The 21,621-nt window shown below is 43.6% G+C and overlaps 1 protein-coding gene across 2 annotated transcripts in view; it reads right to left on the reverse strand.

Moving 5' to 3' along the window:
• Nucleotides 1-338: 338 nt before the first annotated feature.
• The window catches only part of FAM89A (family with sequence similarity 89 member A), a 76,944-nt gene continuing 55,661 nt past the window's right edge, over nt 339-21,621 (reverse strand). For both annotated transcript variants that reach the window (XM_044064597.1, XM_044064589.1), the window contains one exon: nt 339-612. In XM_044064597.1, coding sequence (XP_043920532.1) covers nt 519-612 — 94 coding nt within the window. In that variant the 3' untranslated portion in view covers nt 339-518. The remainder of the gene's footprint in view (nt 613-21,621) is intronic.

Genomic DNA, 21,621 nt, shown 5'->3' on the forward strand with positions numbered 1-21,621 from the left:
TATTGAAAATATGACAATGAAGAGGGAAACCTTAGTGGGAAAACTTTTGATATATGGATCTGCTGTAAGAGGCATTCTCACATAAATTTATACAGCCCTTCACATTTTTTACTTGTGCTAGTATTGTCATTTATCACACTACACTAATGTAGCATACCATAATGCACAATAAAAAGCACTTTTTTTAAATCTGAGGATGTCTTTAGTTTCATAAATAAGAATATGTAAATACATACCTTGCATTACATTTGAATGGGTACAGACTATATAATGTTATAACTTTTTTAATAACTACATGTCCTTGAATATTAAAAAATGTACAAATAGAAACATTTCAATGTAATATAAAATGTTTTAAGACATGATGAATATCACATCAAGAAGAAATATGATAAAAAGTTCCATATTTAGCAGCCTTTAAATAATCTACATCACTTCCTCCTGGTAATATTCATCTTCTTCATCATAAAAGTTGCCATTTTCAATGACATAAGAACATTCTGCACTGGCTGCAGCAGTCATATCCTGACAGGTTCCTTTGTAATCCTGAATGGACTCATACAGAGACCATAGCTGGCACAGCAAAGACATGTCCAACTGACGAAGCCCAACCTAAATAAAAGAATAAATGCAAAGTAAGTACTACATAGTTAAAAAAGGAAATAATTTGGAGATAAATTAACATATTGATGTTTAATACTGAAAAAAAATAACAATGACTTGTAAGCACAGAATGTGAAGTACAAAACCTGCTTAATTTTTCACTGAATAACCTGTACGAGTCATTCATGTCCTTTTGCAAAATAAACATTTTTCTGAAGCTGTAAGTATAACAACAGTTCTATAAATGAGAAATCATTTCGGCAGTAATTTTACTTTATTTGTCAACTGGGTAAGTGAACTGACCTTTCTCAAACCCTTTTCATCCAATATCTGGGCTACAACAGCAAGGGTAAATTCCACACATATAAGGAAAGTTTAACACAAACAAGCTACTAGCATGTTTTTAGCAGGAAACCTATGTGTAAATAGGAAGAGCATGTAAACTCCAAACAGTGACTGGAGGTCCAGATCGGACAATGAAACCTAGATGTGATGACAGTGGATCTGTAAACCACCAAACTGCCTTAATCTATTACATATGGTCCTGTAAAGCATACCTATTTTTCTTTTGTAAAATACTCCAGTACAAGGGCTAATACTGATCATCTCCATACGTCTATTCATCCATCCATTATTTTTTTTAAAATACTTGTTCAAGTAAGGCTCAAAGTGGTGGCAATCTTTATAAGACAGACTAGAATTCTCTGTCCCCAGCAACAGTCCCTAACTTGTCATTCTGAGGAAGCTGAGAGGTATAGCGTCTGCACTGGGTCCTGTGTATCACTGAGGTCTTCTCCCAGTATTCTGTGCCAAGCATACGTTCTGTGGGAAGCACACAAGAGGCTTCTTCACTAGGTGCCCAAACTGAGACCCCTCAGCCCAGAGGTACAGTGATCTTCAGTTTACAATGGAGAATATACTCAGAAATCCTGTGAAGTAAGCTGATTTCTGTGACTTGTAATCAAGATCTCATGTTTTTGGTCAATACCCGAAGCCTGTGGCAATACATGAGGACAGAGAGAAACTACTAAAGTGAAAGCTTCATCCTTTCAGTTCACCACCCATCTGATACCCATCCCTTCAGCCATCTGATCTCCTCTGCACTTACCTGTGAGTATTTCAAGATACTTAACCTCTTTTTTTTGGACAGCCACTCCACCCTCCCATCAGCAGAAAGCAATCCACTCTCTTCTTGGAGAAGAGAACCAAAATTTCTGGTTTGGAGGTGCTGGTTTTCATTTCATCTACTTCACAATCAACAGTGAACCACTCAAGTGCACTCTGGAGATCACAGATAACCTAAGGCCAGCAGGACATAGGTTCATAGGATGATACTAGGCTAATGGCCCGGAGGCCCTTATAAGCCTAGTCAAGAATTCTGTCCATGTTCCCATAAAGTCAGCACCTGTTTCCCCTGTCCTGTAGGGACACAGGTGGGATCCCAGGGGTATACTTTCCGTTTCCCATCCAGTTGTCCGGGTTCCTCATAAACAGGGCTACAGAGGTACTATGCTTGACATGGAGAGGGAGTCTATTCCACAGATGGGGGAGTCTTTGGGACAGAAATATATCCTGTCGACAAGTTCTATTAATGTCACAGACCAGGTTGAGGCCTTGTGTGTGGGTTGCATGAATGGAGGTTGACTTGTGGATATGCAGCAACTCCATCAAGGCTGGGGCTGAGATGGCCTTGTATGCCAGACACAGGTCACCTCTGAGCTGTCTGTATGAGGCTGAGTAGAAGGACAGGGCTTTTAGCCTATCAGTATAGGACATGTGTTTGAGACCCTGGATTTTCCTGGTCAGGAACCTCTGTGGTCTCTCCAGCTGCTTCATGTGCTTGGCAAGGTACATGCCGAAAGGGGTACTGTACTCAATAATGGGTCTGATAAGGGAGGAGTGCAGGGATGTTATGACCGCCTTGTTCTTGGATGAAATACCTTTACTTATTTGGTGGGCCATATAGAAAGCCTTCCATACAGCAGAGATAGCAACCTGACTTTTGACCATCATGTTATCAACCTGGGTGCCCAAGTCCCTCACGACTGATTGCATGCTTAATACATTGTTATTAATGTGATAATTAGTGGGGACTCCATTTTCCCCAAAGGGGGTAATGATGCATTTCTTGGCATTCAGTTTGAGGCCATGCCTCTGGCACCAGTCATTTGTCTGGGTAAGGCCCTCTTGGAAGATGTTCACATCACTAGGGGAGTTTAAGACAGCACCCAGCTTGCAGTAATCTGCAAACTTGGTGAGCCACAGACCACTGGTTTTGGCTTGCATCTCAGAAAAATATATCCCAAACAGTAGAGGCCCCAAGACTGATCCTTGGGGTACACCGCTTGTTACGGGTCTACTACTACAGGTGGCTTCCCTTATTTGGACTGAATGGGTCATAACAGTGAGCCAGTTAGCTACCCATCTGGTAACATACGGGTTGATCCCTAGCTGGTAGGATTTATCTATTATGCCTGAGTGGGAAATGGTGTTGAAGGCTTTGGCTAGGTCAAGGTAGGTGGTGTGCACAGTCTTCCCCTCATCCACGGCTTTGGTGACTGTTTCGAAGAAGTCAACCAAGTTTAACAGGCATGATCTCCCTTTGACAAAACCAGACTGTGAGGGGTCAAGCATTTTGAGGTTTCCAATGTCTTTGTTTATAAGGTCCATGACAATGTGTTCCATGGCCTTGCAGCTCAGGCTAGTTAGGGTGATGGGCCTATAATTGCCTGGGTCAATGGATGCTCCACCTTTATGTAGAGGGATCACAGTGGCTGTCCTCCATTCAGCTGGGACGAAGCTGGTGTTCAGGCTTTGGGTGTCTAATGGAGCTGACAGCTCATGCCTGATTTCATGTAGGATATAGCTAGGGATGTTGTCAGGTCCCATGGAGACTGTATTTTTTTGCCTTTGAGAGGGCATTAAACACCTACTCCCTGGTGATGAGCTGAGGGGGGCAGGTGCTGGGCAAGTCCTGGTTTACTGATGGGGGACAAAGTTTTCACTGAACCTGCCTGCCAGTAGGTTGGCTATATCTATGGCATTTGTGTATGTGGTGTTATTGACAACCAGTTCAGAGCAGATTTGGGTGTTACCCTTCAGACTGCGGACGTATGTGAAGAAGGCCTTGAGATTGTCCTTAGTGGATGTGGCCAATTTGGATTCAAGGTTAGCTTTACAGGATTTCACCAGTGACCTTATTTGCTTGTTCAGACAAAGGAGAGATTGCTTCCAACTTGGCACCTGCTCCTTCTTGGCACTTGACAGCAATTTATTCCTTTTATTATACAGTCTGTTTATTGCTGCTGTCCACCAGACAGGTTTACTCTTCCTCGAGGAAGATGATTTGGCCCTGTCAGGTATTGCTGAGTCCATACAGCTATGCAGGTGCTCACATAGTTTTTTGGTGCAGGCTTTGACATTAGTGCTAGCTTCTACTGAAGAGAAAGTGGCTGAGAAGTTGCTTATACCTGCTCTCAGGAGATTGTAGTCACAATCATCACTTGCAAACAACAAAAAAAAATCAATCCTCATATCTTCAGACTGGGCATGTTCCAAACCATGGATGTTCGTTAACATCTTGCCTATGAAATTCCAGACAGGGCATACCATTTTTGGACATCTGTGCTCACCTTGTACACATGTAACTTAATGGGAAAAATACAGGAACAACTCTTGCTAAACAAATACAGGGATTGAAAGGCAAAGGGTAGTGAGCACAAGACCATATACTGCTGTACTGCCTTCCAGAAGGCAGTACAGGATACATGATTATATGCATTCTGCAAGACCCATAAAAGAAATGTGGACTATACTATCCATACCTTATGCCCTGTCTAATATCTGTGGAAGAACACAGATTTAATCCATGGTTCCATCACCAGGATGGAATTTACACTGCTCCTTCTGAATCACAGTCTGAGCTGTCAGGCATTGCTTCCAGTACCTTGGTAAAAACTTTCTGATAGACATTAAAAAATGTGACAACTTTATATGTGGAACATACTTGAGTATTATCCTGATGGAAACAGGGATCACAGCCCCGATTTTGCCAAATCAAGAGGTAATATGCCCATGTTTTACTCGACTGAAAAGGGTAATGTTGTTCCCTCTGATGTATTTACCATGAAAAACAAGTATTCATCATTTTACTATAAAAAGCAAAAAAATGCAAAGAATTTCTTGTGAGACATAAGTACAAAAACTAAGAATTAATGTCTCACATAACAACCAGCATCATGGCAATAAGAACAGTACTTTTGGCCTGATATAGAAAAAAAAAATGACAGAATTCTACTTTCCCCACAAATTAAAAAAACAAAAACAAAAACAAAAAAAAACAGGAAAATACACAAAGCACATCTGAAGTCAAGAAAAATATTGGCAAATGAAAGTACGTATGGAAACATTGTTTATTTTAATAATTAACAAAACTTGCAAAATCTCGGGTATAGTGTGATATAAATGGACATTGATAACACATTTCCCTGTCTCCCACCATGGCATATCACACCATAAACTCTTAATAACATCTAGGGCTCTCACTTATTAAAATATGAACACAAATGTGTAAATATGAATAATAAGTGACAAACAGTGATTCATTTCTTTACTGCAGGATATCCCAGATTAACAATCCTAGTGTCATTTTGTTAATAACTCCTTGCACTTTCTAATACTGCCTAGTATTAGCTGGTTAAGTCACTTAGCTAAAGAATACAGGCCGAAAAAAGGTCTGGATGCCATAAGGAGATATGGGTGTGAGCCAGAGATATGCAAAAAGGGCATTTTAGGCTTGAATGAGTAAATGGGGCTCACACTTGTAAAAAAAAAGATTTAAATGTAAATTGAAAATATCCCCTTACCAAGATGAAATAATCAAACAATGCCAGTGAAAAATAGGAAACGTGGTGAAATGAAACGGTAGAAAATACAGATGTTCAGGGAAAAAATTCTTTGTGCTGATATGAACAAAACTCAAGGACAAGTACAGGTGAGTAAGAAGTGTAATAAATAATTTTTGGAACCATTCAGAAAACTGCATCTTCAATACTGATTGAATGGATAAAGATGCAAGGTTGGACATCTAACTGGACAGAACTGCAATGAATAACAAATCATTGCAGATAACGTTAGAAAGGTACTAACCAATCAAAGAATTTGGAGGCTACTCATAGCCTAAAAGTGCAGCCTCCTTTAAGAAAACCGTGAACAACTTATTTTAAAATATCACTCTTTTTTTATTAGTTAAAAGTGTGAAGTTTGACTAACTTACCAGTATACTTACTTATCAATATCTCTGCTGGATATCAAAAGTAAACAGGCAGAGACAAAACAGTAGTAATGCCTCCAACTCCACTGAATAAGCATCAAAATGTAAATGAAATGGTAAAAGCATTAAACAGCAGACTAGAAGCAGACATTCCTAAGTGAATTATCATATCAGATAAAGAGCTGTTTCCTTGAGCTTCTGCAGCCTCTCTCCCCTTTTCCATTGTGCTATAGGCTTGCTGGAACAGGAGTTTGTTTAGTTACTGATGAAGCCTACACTTAGGATCATAGGAGGTTACTAGGCTAATGGACCTGGAGCCCTTACAAGCCTACCCACGAGTTCATCCCCAAAAAAGAAACCTCAGTCAACATCTGTCACCCCTGTCAATGAGGGACACAGGTGGAACCCCTGGGACAAATTTGCATTTTCCCATCCACTCATCAAGGTTGCACTCAAATAGGGTCAGCAATGTACTCTGTCTGACGTGTATGGGAAGTCTATTCCAGAGACAGGGTAACCTCTGGGAGACAAACCTGTCTCTCCAGCACGTTTTGTTGATGTCACATATTAGGTTTAGGCCTTTCAAATCTTTAACAGATTCCTTACATGAACTACTGGGAAATCCATTCTTTGTACTCTGCAGTTCATTTCATACATTGAACTGAGAGTACAGACTGTGGGTTAAGCAATTAAGCACCCTCAGGAACAACATGAGGGATGCATGAGAACACTTTCCAAACCTGTCCATAGTTCACAACTCCCTGTTGGAGGAATAGAAAAATGAAGTTTTCATCAGGGTTGCAACAGAGACTGTTACATAAACATTTTGGGGGCTAAACTGAACTTTCCCTTAGAGGAAGGAATATCCAGTCAACCTTCTTTGGGGCTAGGACATTCTGGTTCTCTCATGCAATATTTGTGGCATCTTGTACGATTCCTCCAAGGGCCATACTACTGAGAAGGACTGTTAGGTAGGCATGCATGCCTATTAAAACAAACACTGATGGACTGGATCCCACCCCTCCCTGTTGTACCATCCTTAACATCTCACCAAATTCATGGTATTCAGAAGCAGATGGAGGAGAAGCATATCCATCCTCTTTCTGCATATCCTCAATCAGTGAATCCTGTTTGTTTGGGCACCCAATGGTGTTTTAGCTTTTTTTTCCTTAGTTATTGTTTATTAAATCATCACATTTAAGTTGCAACCTGACTTCACATACATGGAAAAGAAAACAATGCATTATACTAGTTTTCATTATTATAATTATTATTATTAATGTTGTTGTGTAGTATGCATACATGTTTTCCTTTTAACAATTTTTATTCACTCCAGCATTAAATAAATCGATCAATTCCTGCCTTCCCTTAACCTGTAATTTGTCTAACTAGGCTAAGCCTGTAATTGGTCATTATTTGATCACTGCTCTTCCCCAGTAAATGAATTTAAATAAATAAATGAATGAATGAATGAATAAAAAAAACTCACTCCTCCCCAAGCAGTATTCTGCATGTATTGCTCCCCCAAATTCCATTAATTTCTATGTCTCAAATAGGCATTTACCTTCTGGAGACTAACATAGGCCCATTTTAAACAGTTTCTCTTGAACCTCCTCCACAGCCTAAATTTCTTCCTCTTTCTTCTCAGAAGTTTAATATGACCAGTATTCCACCATGGATGTGTAGTCCTTAGTAAACTGTTAGTTACTGTTTTCTTACATCCAGGCAAAAGAACTTCACACACGTTTTAATGTTCTGCCAGTTATTCACAGCCTGGAAGGATTGCTAGAAGACTGACAGTTCCACAAGGCCTGACAAAGAAGCACACTTTAAAGAAAGAAAGCTCTGAAGTGTTTGACACTGTTTTTATATGGAACTCTTCTCAAGCTCCTTAAAGTGATAGCACATGGAGGGTGCCTTTGAGCTTTGAAAAGCTGCCCGGTTGACAGAGATGGGACACAAACAGATTAGGCTACTGCAACAGTGATGTAATATTGAACATCTACATTTATCACACCCTGACTCTTACAGTCACGTCACCTGCTAATTCCTGGTTTTCACTGCAGGCATGACATCTGGCATGCCTGGCACTTCCCAACATCCTCCCTCCACATAACGATATGCACACTTTAGCCTCTTCAATCCTTCCTAAAAACCTCACCTACTCCTCCAGCCCACTGGCTGCTAGTTGAATCTGGGTTATCTGGGAATATCAGGCCTTTATCCCTTTAAACCAAGGAGAAGCCCCCCCCCCCCAAAAAAAAAAAAAAAAAAATTATTGTGTACAGTTTAAATAATAAAATACAGCTAAGCATAAGTAAGGAGGACTGGCTTGGCGTTCTCCCTGGTGGTCAAAAAGAATTGAAAAAGTTGATAAAAGCAATATCAGCTAGAGTTCCAAAAGCTACTCTCACTCTAACACTTCACATATAATTTTGAAATACTTGCCATTGAGCCATCTCAACAGAGCCAACTAAATCCTTTGGATTCTTTGATGACTGCAAAAATTATGCACAGCAGATGTATAAATAATAGGATCTATGCTGAAAGAAATAATTTCATGATTTGGAACAAAGCTTTAGGTGGATAGCAGTCTTCTGGTCAAACCTTTTCAGCAGTACATGTGCCTAGGGGTACAAGGATGCAGTCTTATTCTTAAGGCATAGTGTTTAAAAGCATAGCTTAATAATATGACGTTTGCAGCCTTACAAATACTCCAGCCAAATACATTTTTGAAAATGTAGTGGTAGGTGCTGATCTAATGGACTAAATACTAACTCATCAATCAAAGTTGTGTAATTTGTCATAACAAAAAATAATGTACTTATGTCAGCTTATGCTATTGGACACAGTCTGATCAGTGGAATATTCTGTTTTCCTTTCACAGAGGAGGAAAACAACTGATCTCACTGATACCACATCACACCCTCATGAAGATTCTTACCAGTCCAAGACAGGAATCATAATGCCCTTTTGACCAGTGACCTTTACACAAAGAACACCTTACAGCAAGAAATGCAAACATGCAAAGGACACACAGATAGCATGAACATTCAAGCCCCACATAAGACTACTGTAACTGCTGCACTTACAAGGGATTGGTTTTGAGCATGGTCTGGTAACTCAGACACTTGTACACACTCTAGTGGACTGATGCAGTTTTATTTATTTTCTTATTTTGCAATTGTTTTAAACTAATTCTAACTTTTTTACCCAACATTTTGGTCTTGCTTAATGTTTAGTATTTCAAATTCTAGATTTTAGTTCTGTAGTTGTTTTAGTCATGTTAAGTCTGGTTTTATTTCTCCTTTCTCAACTTAACATGTAGCTCTTAGATCTGGTGCCTGTCTAAATTATTGGTGCCTCCTTTACCATCACTATTCCTAACTTTATTAATAATTGAAAATTGGTCTGGCTATAGTTACTAACTCAGATTCTGGACAGAACACCCAATGGTCTTTACTGCCTAACTAACAATAACTGCAGTGGCTCCAAAAAGATCTGGAATGCTTTCCTGAAAACAGAAGCTGTTCGGGTACTAACCTGATATGACTACCTTAATGCTCACCTACCTCATGCTTTAATCTGGACTCTACTGATTTACTGCTTGGATCTGAAGAAGCTTTGACTTTAATATACAACAAAGGTACATGTTATTAATTTTATTTGCATTTTTAAACTAACTGCCCTTAACCATTGATGAGAAACAAGCCCAAACAACAAAAGATCTGCTAACAATAATATCTAGTTCTGCATGCTTCCATTTTAAGAACTGAATGCATGTTGGTATTTCACAGATGCCTAACAGATCCATTTAGATAAAGTGCTGATATAGATAACAGAGACAACACTTAATAAAACCTGAACTCAGCACGGTCTCTATCCCTGTAAAAGCAGGCTGAAACACAAACACACATCTGAAACCTTGGGTAGCCTATTTATCAACATAGATTTACAAAAGTGGAATATGTAATACAATAATCTATGTTAGTTACAAAATATGAAATATAATTTGCCAGTGTCTATGCAGAAGAAGAAAATAAGAAGTTATGTACTCACCATAACGTTCCATCTGAGTAGGTGGCTTCATTTGTCTGCAACCTGTGGGTCTTGGATCCGATATCGGATCCGAGCTGGCAACTTGTTTCATAGCTAATGGATCCGAGCTCCTAGCTCCTCCCCTCACCCATAATCCCCTGCCAACCCTCCATGACCTCAGATCAAGTTTGCCCCTCTATAGATACCCAAAAAGGGTATTCCAATAAACAACCTACATAGATCCATTTTGAAGGCCAGGGGGAAGAAGGGGGGGATGGTTGCTGACAAATGAAGCCACCTACTCAGATGGAACGTTATGGTGAGTACATAACTTCTTAATCTGAAGTAGGGACTTCATTTGTCAGCAACCTGTGGGACACAGTCCCCAGCTACCTGAATCTTGGGTGGCCATCATGGAAGGATATTGCGGAGTACCGCAGAGCCAAAGGATGCTCTCCCTCTAGAAATTACGTCCAGTTTGTAGTGGTTAATAAAGGTATGAGATGAGGCCCAAGTGGCTGCCGAACAAATATCATCCAACGGAACTCTAGATTTGAAGGCCGCAGAAGTACAGATGGAACGAGTGGAATGTGCGCGAACTCCTCCAGGTGCGGGTCTCCCAGAAGCTTGGTACGCTAAAAGAATACATTGGGAAATCCAGCGTGACAAGGAGATTTTTGAGACTGCTTTCCCCAAATTGAATTTGGCAAAGGAAATGAACAGCTGGTCGGATTGCCTGTGACCAGCAGTCCTATGAGTATAAAAACGTAGCTGCCTATGAACATCTAATGAGTGCAGCTTGTACTCTCCTTTATTCTGATATTTAGGAAAGAAGACTGGTAGATTTATGGATTGATTTATATTGGTTTCTGATGCTATTTTGGGAAGGAAGGAGGGATTGGTCCTGAGGTATACTCTGTCCGGATGAAAAATCAAGTAAGGAGGCTTCACAGAAAGGGCTTGAAGTTCCGAAACTCTTTTCGCTGAAGTAATAGCTACAAGGAATGCTGTTTTCCAGGACAAGTATTTGAGATCCACTGAAGTGGCAAGCTCAAATGGGGGAGCAGTTAGGGCTTGAAGAACTAGTGAAAGATCCCAAGGGGGTACGACTTCTTTGATAGGGGGTCTGGGCAGAAAAGTACCCTTGAGAAAGGTTTTACACAATTTGGCCGACATCAAGGGCCCTGTGTCATGTCCCACATGGTAATGGGAGATGGCCGCCAATTGTACTTTGACGGTTGAGCAACTAGCGCCTTCCTGAAAAAGTCCGGTTAGGAAGTCTAGTATGAATGGAAGAGGGGCCGTAAAGGGATCTAGATTATGATGCTCCGTCCAGACGGAAAAACGTTTCCATTTACTGCGGTACACTTTCCTGGTGGAAGGTTTATGCGCTGCCACGAGGATAGCTTTGACTGGTGAAGAGATACCGGGAGTCCTAACTATGAGTGGAACTGGAGCAACCAAGCTGTCAGCTTCAGACTGTCCAGATTTGGGGTCGACAAGCCCGATGGATGGGAGATTAGATCCGGACTGGGATCCAGAATCCAGGGGGGATTCACTAGGTGAGACCACAGGTAAGGGAACCAAGTTTGCCGAGGCCAGAATGGGGCAACAAGGATCATCCTGCTCCCCAACCGCGAGGCTTTCTGTAAGAGCTGTAGCATCAGGGGTAGAGGAGGATAGGCATAAAGTAGATCAGGCGGCCATGCATGCACCAGAGCGTCTCTTGGAGTTTCCTCTGGAAGGGGAATCAGAGCGAAGAAATTTTCGCATTTGGTGTTTGAGGGAGAGGCAAAGAGATCGCAGCAGGGTTGCCCCCATATTGCGACTATCTGCTTCGCTACTAGTGGGTTGAGAGACCACTCGTAAGGGGAAAGAATGGTGCGGCTGAGTTTGTCCGCTAGGATGTTGGTCCACCCCGGAATGTGCGTTGCAATCAGAAAGTGGTTGGTGGAAATCGCCCATTCCCACACTCTCATGGCTTCGCGGCATAGAGGGTAAGACCTGGTTCCCCCCTGTTTGTTGATGTACCAGACAACAGACATGTTGTCTGACTGAATTGCAATAGTTCCTACGGGGAGGAGATTCTGAAGTGCTTGCAACTCGTACAGCACTGCTCTCATCTCCAGAACGTTGATATGCAGGGAGGTCTCTGTATTGTTCCACATGCCTTGGACTGTCCTGCCTGAATAATGCCCACCCCACCCGAGGCGGGAGGCATCCGTGGTCACCGTGGCGAGGGGGGGAGGAGTGCAGAAGGGTCGGCCCGTATGGAGATCCGGAGCATGAAGCCACCATAACAGGGCCCTCCTGCAAGCCTTGCTGATAGCGATGGGGTGATGGAGAGGAAAAGACTGAAAGGACCATTACACTAGAAGGGTCCACTGCAGTACCCTCATGTTCAGGTGGGCACATGGAAGGAGCGTTATCACTGCCGCCATGGAGCCCAGCGCCCTCAGGACCAATTCAGCCGGTGGGGCTTCTGACTGGAGGATGGCCCACACATGAAGTTGCAAATTCCGTAGTCGTTCCGAAGTCAGGAAGGCTCGTAGATCTCTGGTGTCTATTCTGGCTCCTATAAATTCTATGACTTGTGTCAGAGCAAGGAAAGATTTGTCCGCATTGATCGTGATGCCTAATTGGGGGGCTAGGCAGAGAAAGTAATCTCTGGCTGAGCAAAGTCGATGCCTTGTTGGGGCAGTCAGGAGCCAGTCGTCCAGGTACGGGAAGACCTGCATTCCCTGGAGTCTCAGGTGGGCTGCTATCACTGCTAACACCTTGGTGAACACCCTGGGGGCTGTGGTGAGGCCAAAGGGAAGGACCCTGAACTGGTAGTGACTGGCTCCCAGCCAGAAGTGGAGAAACCTCCTGGATTGTCTGTCCATTAGAATGTGGTAGTATGCATCCTTGAGGCCTATAGAGCACATCCAATCGTTTTCCCGTAGGAGGGGGAGAATAGATTGAAGAGTGACCATTCAGAATTTTTCCTTGGTTACCGACAGGTTCAAACGGGAAAGGTCTAGAATGGGTGTCAAGTCCCCCCGTCTTTTTTGGCACCAGAAAGAACCTGGAGTAGAACCCTAATCCGAGCTGGTCTTGGGGGACGGGCTGGATGGCTCTTTTTCCTAGCAGCTGCTGGACTTCTGCGGCTGCAGCCTCCCTCTGATCGGGTGGTACATCGGGGAGGTTCCTGATTTTGGGGACATGAAGCACTGGAATTTTGTACCCTCTGGATATAATTCGAAGCACCCAGCGGTCTGACGTGATGGACTCCCATGCCGCTAGGTGCTCCGGGAAGCGCCCCCCGACTGCCTCCAGAGTGGAGTAGCCGGGCAACCCTTCAGGGCTGCTGCGTGGGCCGGTCAGAGAAGGATTCTCTGGACCCAAAGTTCCTCGGAGCCCCTCTGCCCCTGGGGCAGCGTCCTCCCTGTCCTCCTCTGCCACGGAAGGACTGGTTGTCCGGAGCGGGTTGGGAATGCTGCGATTTCCGGAACCACATCTTCTTCTGACCCTTTTGGTTCTTCGAAAAGGACCGCTGGGGAGCAGAGAAGCGGACTCCGACAGCAGACAACGTCTTCCCATCCTTCTCGCTTTGGACTAGTGTCTCACGAACCGTTTTGCCAAACAGGGCAGAACCATCGAAAGGGGCATTCACAAAGGACGCTTTAAAGGGCTCCGCAAACTCACAATGCCAGAGCCAGGCCTGACGTCTCATGACTAGGCCCGCTCCGCTAGCTCTAGCGGCTCCCTCGGTGGCGTGGGACAACAGCCACATAGAGGTATTCGAAATGGATCTCAGAGTGGCCATTCGGGTGGAGTACAACTGTTTGTCCTCCGCCGACATGGACTCGGGGGGGAGGCAGCGTATTCTTTGATAAGATCCCGCTGCATCCTGATGACGTGTGCCATATAGTTCAGGGACCTTACCAAAAAGGTCGCTGAACTAAAAACTCACTTCCCTAAGCGATCCATCGAGCGGGACTCCTTGCTCGGTGGATGGACTGACGGGCTCTCCTGAGCTAGTTCCCTCTTCGTGGCTGCCGCCGTCAACATGGCATCTATGGGGGGAACCTTGCTCCAGTGGGACCGGTCTGCAGGGGGGCTCAGTATCCTGTCCGGGCATTTAGGGACTGGCTCCACGGTGTCCGGGTCCTTCCACGCCCTGGTGGTAATAAGGTCCACCAGGGGGTCGTCCGGAGGGGACACCCAAGAGGTAGACGGGCCTGCTTCGAATGCCTCAAGAAACACGGACTCATCGGAGGAAGCCTTGGGGGCAGACCACCCACCTCTGATCCTAAGTATTTCCATGATGTCTCCAAAGGAGACTTCCTCAGGGGGTAATCTTGGGGAGCCTTCCCCTTCATCCAAGTCCGTGTCCTCGATTAAGGACTCAGGGGAATCCACGTGCCTCCTCTTGCACTTGTGCTTGCGAGGCACTTCCTCGGGGGGGCTGTCCGAGGAGGTCTCGCCAGCAACATCCTATTCCAATGGAACAACCTGGGACATCGAAGCAGGCTGTCCCTGTGGCCAGGTGATGGAAGCATGGCCCAGCAGAGAGGGAGTGCAGGGTGGAGCCGAGACAAGGGCCGGGGGTCTGGATGCTCTCGACAGAGCCCTCTCCACTACATCGAAGGCCGAGGTGGAACCTCTCTCCCTGGGCTCCGAGAGCCGACTCCCACTCGGATCAGATGAAGGGATCAGAGCTGGAGCCAAGACCGTCGGATCCGAAGGACCAGTGTGCTCCGACCTGGACGGAGCCGAAGACGCACTGAATCCCTTGGATCCGAAGCTTGGCCCACGGCTCTGAGAGGTTGGATCCGACAGACTCGAAAGCAGGGTTGGATCCGAAGTACCAAGTACTGTCGGCGCCGACCCACCCCCGGCTCCGACGCTGCCCGGCTCCGAATGCTCCAAACCCGGGTAGCGGGTCAGAGAAGGAGCAATTGGAGCAAAAAAGGGTGTCAAGCTGCCCCCTGAAGGGGGGTGGAGGGAGGCAAGAGCACTCCCATCTGCAGCTGGGCCTGGATCCGGTCCAAGTCTGCATCTGACATACTGTAAGTCGATCTCGATGAGGCCACCGAGGCAGGCCTGGAATGCCGCCTCGATGACCTCAATGGAGATCAGGCCTCCTCCTCCTCGGGTCCTGGGGAGAAACAAGGAGATCGGAGCCGAGGAGGAGGAGACCTAGAAGCTGTGGAGGGAGAAGCCCGCTTAGCCGGCGGGGGCGAAGCGGAGGCCTCGGCCCGCTGCTTGTGGTGCTTCTTCCTCCGTTTCTCCCTCCTGGCCTCCCTGTCCTCTGGTGCTTTAGCTGGAGTTTGAGTCCCAGCCGAAGGAAGGGGGACAGGAGTGGCTATCACCACAGGCTGTGGTAGTGCCACGGGAGGAGTGGGGGCCGAAGCAGAGTCCGGGGGCAAAAGTCCCGCCAGGACCAGCTTCGACCTCCGCTCTTTCAGTGCCCTGGGGTTGAACGCTGCACAAATGGTACAGCCTGAGGAGAGGTGTTCAATCCCAAGACACCGAACGCACCGAGTGTGGCCATCAGCCGGGGAGAGCTTATGGCCACACTCGGTACATTTTGAAAAAATGGCTTTTGGGGCCTCAGCCATACTTGAGGAAAAAAACAAGGACTACACAGACACACAGGCCCCAAAACACAAACACACACACACTCACTAACGGAGCGAAGGGAGGGAAAAAACTATATAAAAGATATAAAAATACAGGGAACCTGACTCTTACACACTTTTTTAAGCTAATGACAGGGAAAGTGGAAGGAAAAAATACACTTATCTGAAATACTCGCTAAGAGCTTGAAAATCCAGCTACTCACAAGCGCGGCAAACTAGATCTGAGGTCATGGAGGGTTGGCAGGGGATTATGGGTGAGGGGAGGACCTAGGAGCTCGGATCCATTAGCTATGAAACAAGTTGCCGGCTCGGATCCGATATCGGATCCAAGACCCACAGGTTGCTGACAAATGAAGTCCCTACTTCAGATCTTAAAAAGAAACCCACACACTCACTGACCCAAATGCAAATTAGGCAATTATTTTTCATCCAGAGGAATTCATCCACTCCCTCCAAGTAGGACACTCATATTTTCTAGCAATTATAAAGAATGCCCATCCATTTCTCATTAATATAAAACTGTATATATCTGAACTACTCACAAATCATTATCAACCTGGATTTACTGGATCTGACAAAGTTGACCGACAAAAGCACACGAATCATTCATTGAAACTTGATTTTTTTTTATTTTTCTTTACATTCTTTATAACTCATTAGTTAGCTTACCAAGGTTCCAATTACCATCAAGGGCTCAAACACTCTTGGAGCTGTTCTCTGCTCTCAAACTAATTCCTTTAGATTACTGATGCAGATAGTGCTCTCTTATTAATATGTTCCATCCCTATGAACATCCATGCAAAATAAATAAATAAATAAATAAATAAATAAATTCTTTCTTTTGCTTTTGTTCATGAAAGAAGGCAGGAAAATGGGTGGATTCATTTAATGTGAATTCAGACACCTTTTCAGGTATGAAGCCAGGATTGTTCTTAAAGACACTCTTTCTTTTGGAGAAATCATATACAACTGTACATATTATGGTTTGCACTTCAAAAATCCTTGAGGAATAGGTAACTGCAACTAAGAAAATATATTTCCTCAACTATTTGAGGTCAATTGAGATGATGGGCTCAAAGAGAAGTAATGTCAATTGATCAATCAAATAAAATACAATAAAATCCCAAGCTGGAGCCAGTAAATGTCTAGGGGGTCTCAGAAGTACAATCTCTTTAAGAAAATGTTTAACAGCTGACTGTAACAGTATCCTCAGGTGGTTCAACACAAGTAGGCAGACATGGCTGAAGGGTGCACCTTTACAGAAAAACAATCAGCCGAATACCAAACTTAACAGATACTGCAAAATATGTGAAATAGAAGCAGAAGCTGGATCAAAAGACTCATTTTGACACACGTGAAACAATCTTGTCCCACTAGTTCTGCAGCCTAGGTATCTTCAGACAGTCACACACAACATAGCAGTTAAGTGCATGAATAGGAATGGTGGTACTTATTCTTAACATCTTTACTGACTAAAATTATTTTGTTGGAACAGTCAATCAAGATAAGCTTAACTGTTCAGGTTATATACATTCCAAGCTAAGAAAACTGTCAAGTGGCTACTTGCATTATTTCCTGTTTAGATACAAACGTCAGTGATATAACCCTTAGTACATCCTCTATATAACAAGCTGTTAACCCAGCAAGAACATAAATACTGCATACAAATCTTAAGTCTTTCAGTCTCACAGCACAAAAGATCTTCCTTATACCCAACTATTTTCAGTTTAACCGTTTTCTGTTCTAAAATAAGCTACAAAACAAATACCAGAAAATCTTACTTTGTGACCTGGACCAGATTTTTTCATTGGTGTCAAAATGTGTCTTTTGACCAAGCTTCTGTTTCACAGATTTTATCCCAAGTAAAGCACAGTAGCAGCACACACACACTAACCAACCAGCTCTATGCAAATATGGATGCTTGCAGTCTAACAGCTGAAGATATTTCAGCAGCTGAAAAGAGTTGCTGAAACCACAGTCCAAACCATACTGTTACAGATATTCGACAACTGTGGGTGGGTGAAGTTGCTATCTGGTCTAGCAATTAGCACAGAGGACTCTGACTACGAGTTACTGATAAACTACTTCTTGTGGATCAGGGTTTGATTTTCTTAGCCTTCATTTGCCTACTGTATGACCTTTAGCAAGCCACTTAACCAGACAATGCTTTGGGGCAACTGGGAATTTATTCTAGGCTCCTTAATGGTCTCCTGGGTGACATGCCTAGTAATTACCTATAATACACACTAAGGCACCACACATGATGCTTCACAAGTCATGTTCCATGGTGTCGTCCTATTTTCCTTATTCATAAATGATCAACCATGGTATCTTCCACATATCTTCACAGACTTATGCTAACTATATAGTCATCATCAAACCACATTACTACTCAGTCAGAAACAAAGATGGGTTGCAACAGCTGAGACCACATTTCAAATGATCCACTAGAAGCAAAGCCTTCACAAAAGTTACCCCGGCTAACTGGAATAAGCCTCCCAGACAACATTAGGAAAACTGCTAATCTCAAATTGTTTTGAAAACAGCTCAAAAAAGTATTTACTGGTAAAAAAACAAATGCAACTTTTTCAGAGATTCAAGATGACAAAAGAAATACAATGCAGTATCCTGTACTCCTAAATTATTCCTTTTATCTAATGCCATGATATTACTTACAAATGCACGCCAAAGTATTATAAATAGGGCTTACAGTAAATTTCCCTACTACTATGCACAGATCCTTTTCCAACCCATTTCACCTAATTCCTTTTCCAACCCATTTCACCTAATTCCATACCTTTCGTGTTATGTTTTTTTTTTTTATTACTAACTAGGTCTGTATTGAGTCATTGCTTATGGAATTATAACTAACCATAAACCAGAATGAGTTTGTATAGCTTAGTAACAAATGCTCTTATATCTTTCAGTCAAATATCTCAAGGAATCATTGGAAATTAACAGCAACTTTGCTGCTGTGGAATTCATGTTACTTTATGTTTTTACTTTACTGTACAGTTTGTCATACTGACATTCATCATAATAGTTCTGATACAGCTGACGCCATTTTCTTCAGTTTTTCCTGCCCCAGATGCCAGGTGCCCCCAAATAGGAAGGCAATACATAATCCTAAGTAAATTACATAAGCAGAAAGCAATAGCTACAGCTGTAAGCAAATACACCATATAGAAATACATCTTAGAGATTGTATAAACAGGGAGCTATAGATAAAACCCAGGTAAAAAGAGGGGAAGGTGGGAGGGTAACCTGGACTGCAGCAGTGTGAACACTCGAACATCTACATTTATGGTAGGTACAAAACTGTACTATGTTCATCGTGTTACACAGCTGCAGTCATCACACTTGGGTTGAATTCCAAATCTAAGGCTGGGCGGTTGGTAATAAACAGGGTTTGGAGAAGCTAGTAGGCCCTGCAAAACTGCAGTGGCAAAGCCAGCTCTGGTTTTTGAGTATAGAGGTAAGTGGTAGTGCTTGGTGAAGGTATGCACTGAACTCCAAGTTGCAGCTTCCAAAATATTCTTGGTTGGTACCCCTCTGAGGAAGGCTGCTGATGTTGCTGTAGCCCTGGTGGGATGAGGCCTAATGTTATCAGGTACAGGTTTCCCATGGTATGTGTAGCAGAAACGGATACAATGTCCTATCCATTTTGAAATGGTCTGTTTTGATATAGGCTTTCCTTGAGATCCTGCAGCATAGGATACAAAGAGCTGATCAGATTTTCTGAAAACTTTTGTTTTATCCAAGTAGAAACGTAATTGCCTGTGAATGTCCAAAGAGTGTAGGAGCCTTTCCCCTTTATTCTGGGGGTTTGGATAAAAGGTGGGTTTAGAGCCACACTGGATACTACCTTTGGCATAAATGAAGGGTTAGTTCGTAAAGAGACTCTGTCTTGATGAAAAATGATGAAAGGCTCCACTGCCCTTAGAGCCATTAGCTCGGAGACTCTTCGTGCTGAAGTTATTGTTAGCAGCAGGGCAGTTTTCCATGATAAAAATTGTAAATCAGCTGAAAAAGCTGGCTCGAAGGGTGGTAGTGTAAGTTTTTCCAAAACAAAATTGAGGTCCCAAGTTGGTGTTGGTGCTCTTCGGGGCGGTCTTATGTTCTTAGCCCCTCTGAGGTACTGTCTTAATAATGGATGTGAAAAAATAGGAGGATCCGTGTTGTAATGAGCTGAAATTGCTGAAGCGTGATCTTTATAGATGAAAAGGAAAGGCCTTTGTGCAACATCTCAGTTAAATATTGCAGAATCTGAGGAATATTTGGGACAAGAGGATTTTGGCCTTTAGCCTGGTTCTAGGTGCAGAATCTTTTCCATTTGTCTGAGTAGGTTTTCCTGGTGCTGGGTCTCCTGGCCTCCAGAAAGACATCCATAACAGCTGTAGAGAGAAGTGTTGACTGGTTGTTTAGATAATCTGCCATGCAGCCAGATGCTGAGTCAGCAGGTGAGGAATTTGAGGTAAAAATCCATGGTGGGCCTTGAGCCATGTTCCTTAATATTGGATACCAGTGTTGGCGTGGCCAGTCTGGAGCAATGAGTATCATTTGTGGCCTCTCTAATCTGGCTTTTAGCAGCACCTTTGCCAGAAGAGGCAGTGGAGGAAAGGCATACACTGTTAGTGTTTTCCATCTGAATGAGAGGGCGTCCACTTTCCAAGCTAGAGTGTGGTATGTCCCTGTGCAAAACTTTCACAGTTGGTAGTTTTGGGGGGAGGCAAACAGATCTATGTCTGGGCTCCCCCATTTTTGAGTTATCATTGTGAATACTTGTGGGTCTAGTTTCCACTCGTGAGGATCCATGATATTTCCGCTTAGTTTGTCTGCCAATGTATTTTTCTTTCCTGGCAGGAATTGTGCTTGTAGTTGAACTTGGTAGGTCAGTGCTGTGTTCCACAAGGTCATTGCTTGCCTGCATAGGGGGTAGGAATGTGTGCCCCTTGTTTGTTTATGTACCACATCACTGTGGTGTTGTCCGTCTTTATTAGAAGTTGTCCTGGATGTAGGAGGTCCTTGAAAGCCGTTAGGGCATTTTGTACAGCTAGCATCTCTTTTTGATTGATGTGGAGATGCATTTGATCTGCAGACCATTTGCCCTGAATACACTGTCCTGCCATGTGTGCTCCCCAGGCATAATCCGATGCATCTGTTGTCATTTTTTGCCTGGCTGTGGGCAAGGTGAAAGGCTGACCCTTGTTGAGGTGACATGCCTGAGCCCACCATAGAAACTCCTGTTGAAGGCAGGGAATTAGTGGTACTATTGTTTCCAAGCTGTGGCTGTGTTGAGTCCATACGCTTTTCAGGTACCATTGTAACTTCCTCATATGTAGTTTGGCATATGGTATTAGTAGTATGCAAGATGCCATGAATCCCAAGGCCTGCAAAATTTTTCTTGCAGGGAGTTGGGTCTTTGTTGCCATCATTTTGAAGTATTGAGACAGTTGTCCTTGCTTGTCTGGCGTGAGATAAGCCATCTGGGCCGTTGTATTTAAGCTGGCATCCAGGAATATTATGTCTTGTGAGGGCACTAGTTTTGACTTCTTTTCGTTTACTGTGTACCCTAAGCAACTTAGTAGGTTTTTTACAAATGCCACATGTTTTAAAAGAATGTCCTTGCTGTCTGCTTGAATAAGGCAGTCGTCCAGGTATGGATATATTTGGATTCCTCTTTGTCTGCAGTATGCAATTACTGGTGCCAGGCATTTTGTGAAGACCCTGGGCGCAGTAGATAAGCCAAAGGGCAGTGCAAAGAATTGGTAATGAGTTGTACCTGCTATAAATCGGAGGTATCTTCTGCAATTTTGTCTGATAGGGACATGCAGGTATGCCTCCTTGAGGTCCAACGTTACTAGCCAAGCCTTCTTGCCCAGCATGGGAAAAAGTTGCTGCAGTGTGAGCATCTTGAATTTGGGTACTTCCAGGTATGTGTTTAGAACTGAAAGGTCCAGAACGGGTCTCCAGGCTTTGTCCTTTCAGGGAACCAGAAAGAGTCTTGAGTAAAATCCTTGTCCTTGCTCCTGTGTAGTAACCTGCTGAATAGCTCTCATGTCCATGAGTGCTGTAATTTGT

The sequence above is a fragment of the Protopterus annectens genome, chromosome 1.part0, assembly GCF_019279795.1.
Source record: "Protopterus annectens isolate FY-2018-M chromosome 1.part0, PAN1.0, whole genome shotgun sequence".
In the NCBI taxonomy this organism is placed as follows: domain Eukaryota; kingdom Metazoa; phylum Chordata; order Ceratodontiformes; family Protopteridae; genus Protopterus; species Protopterus annectens.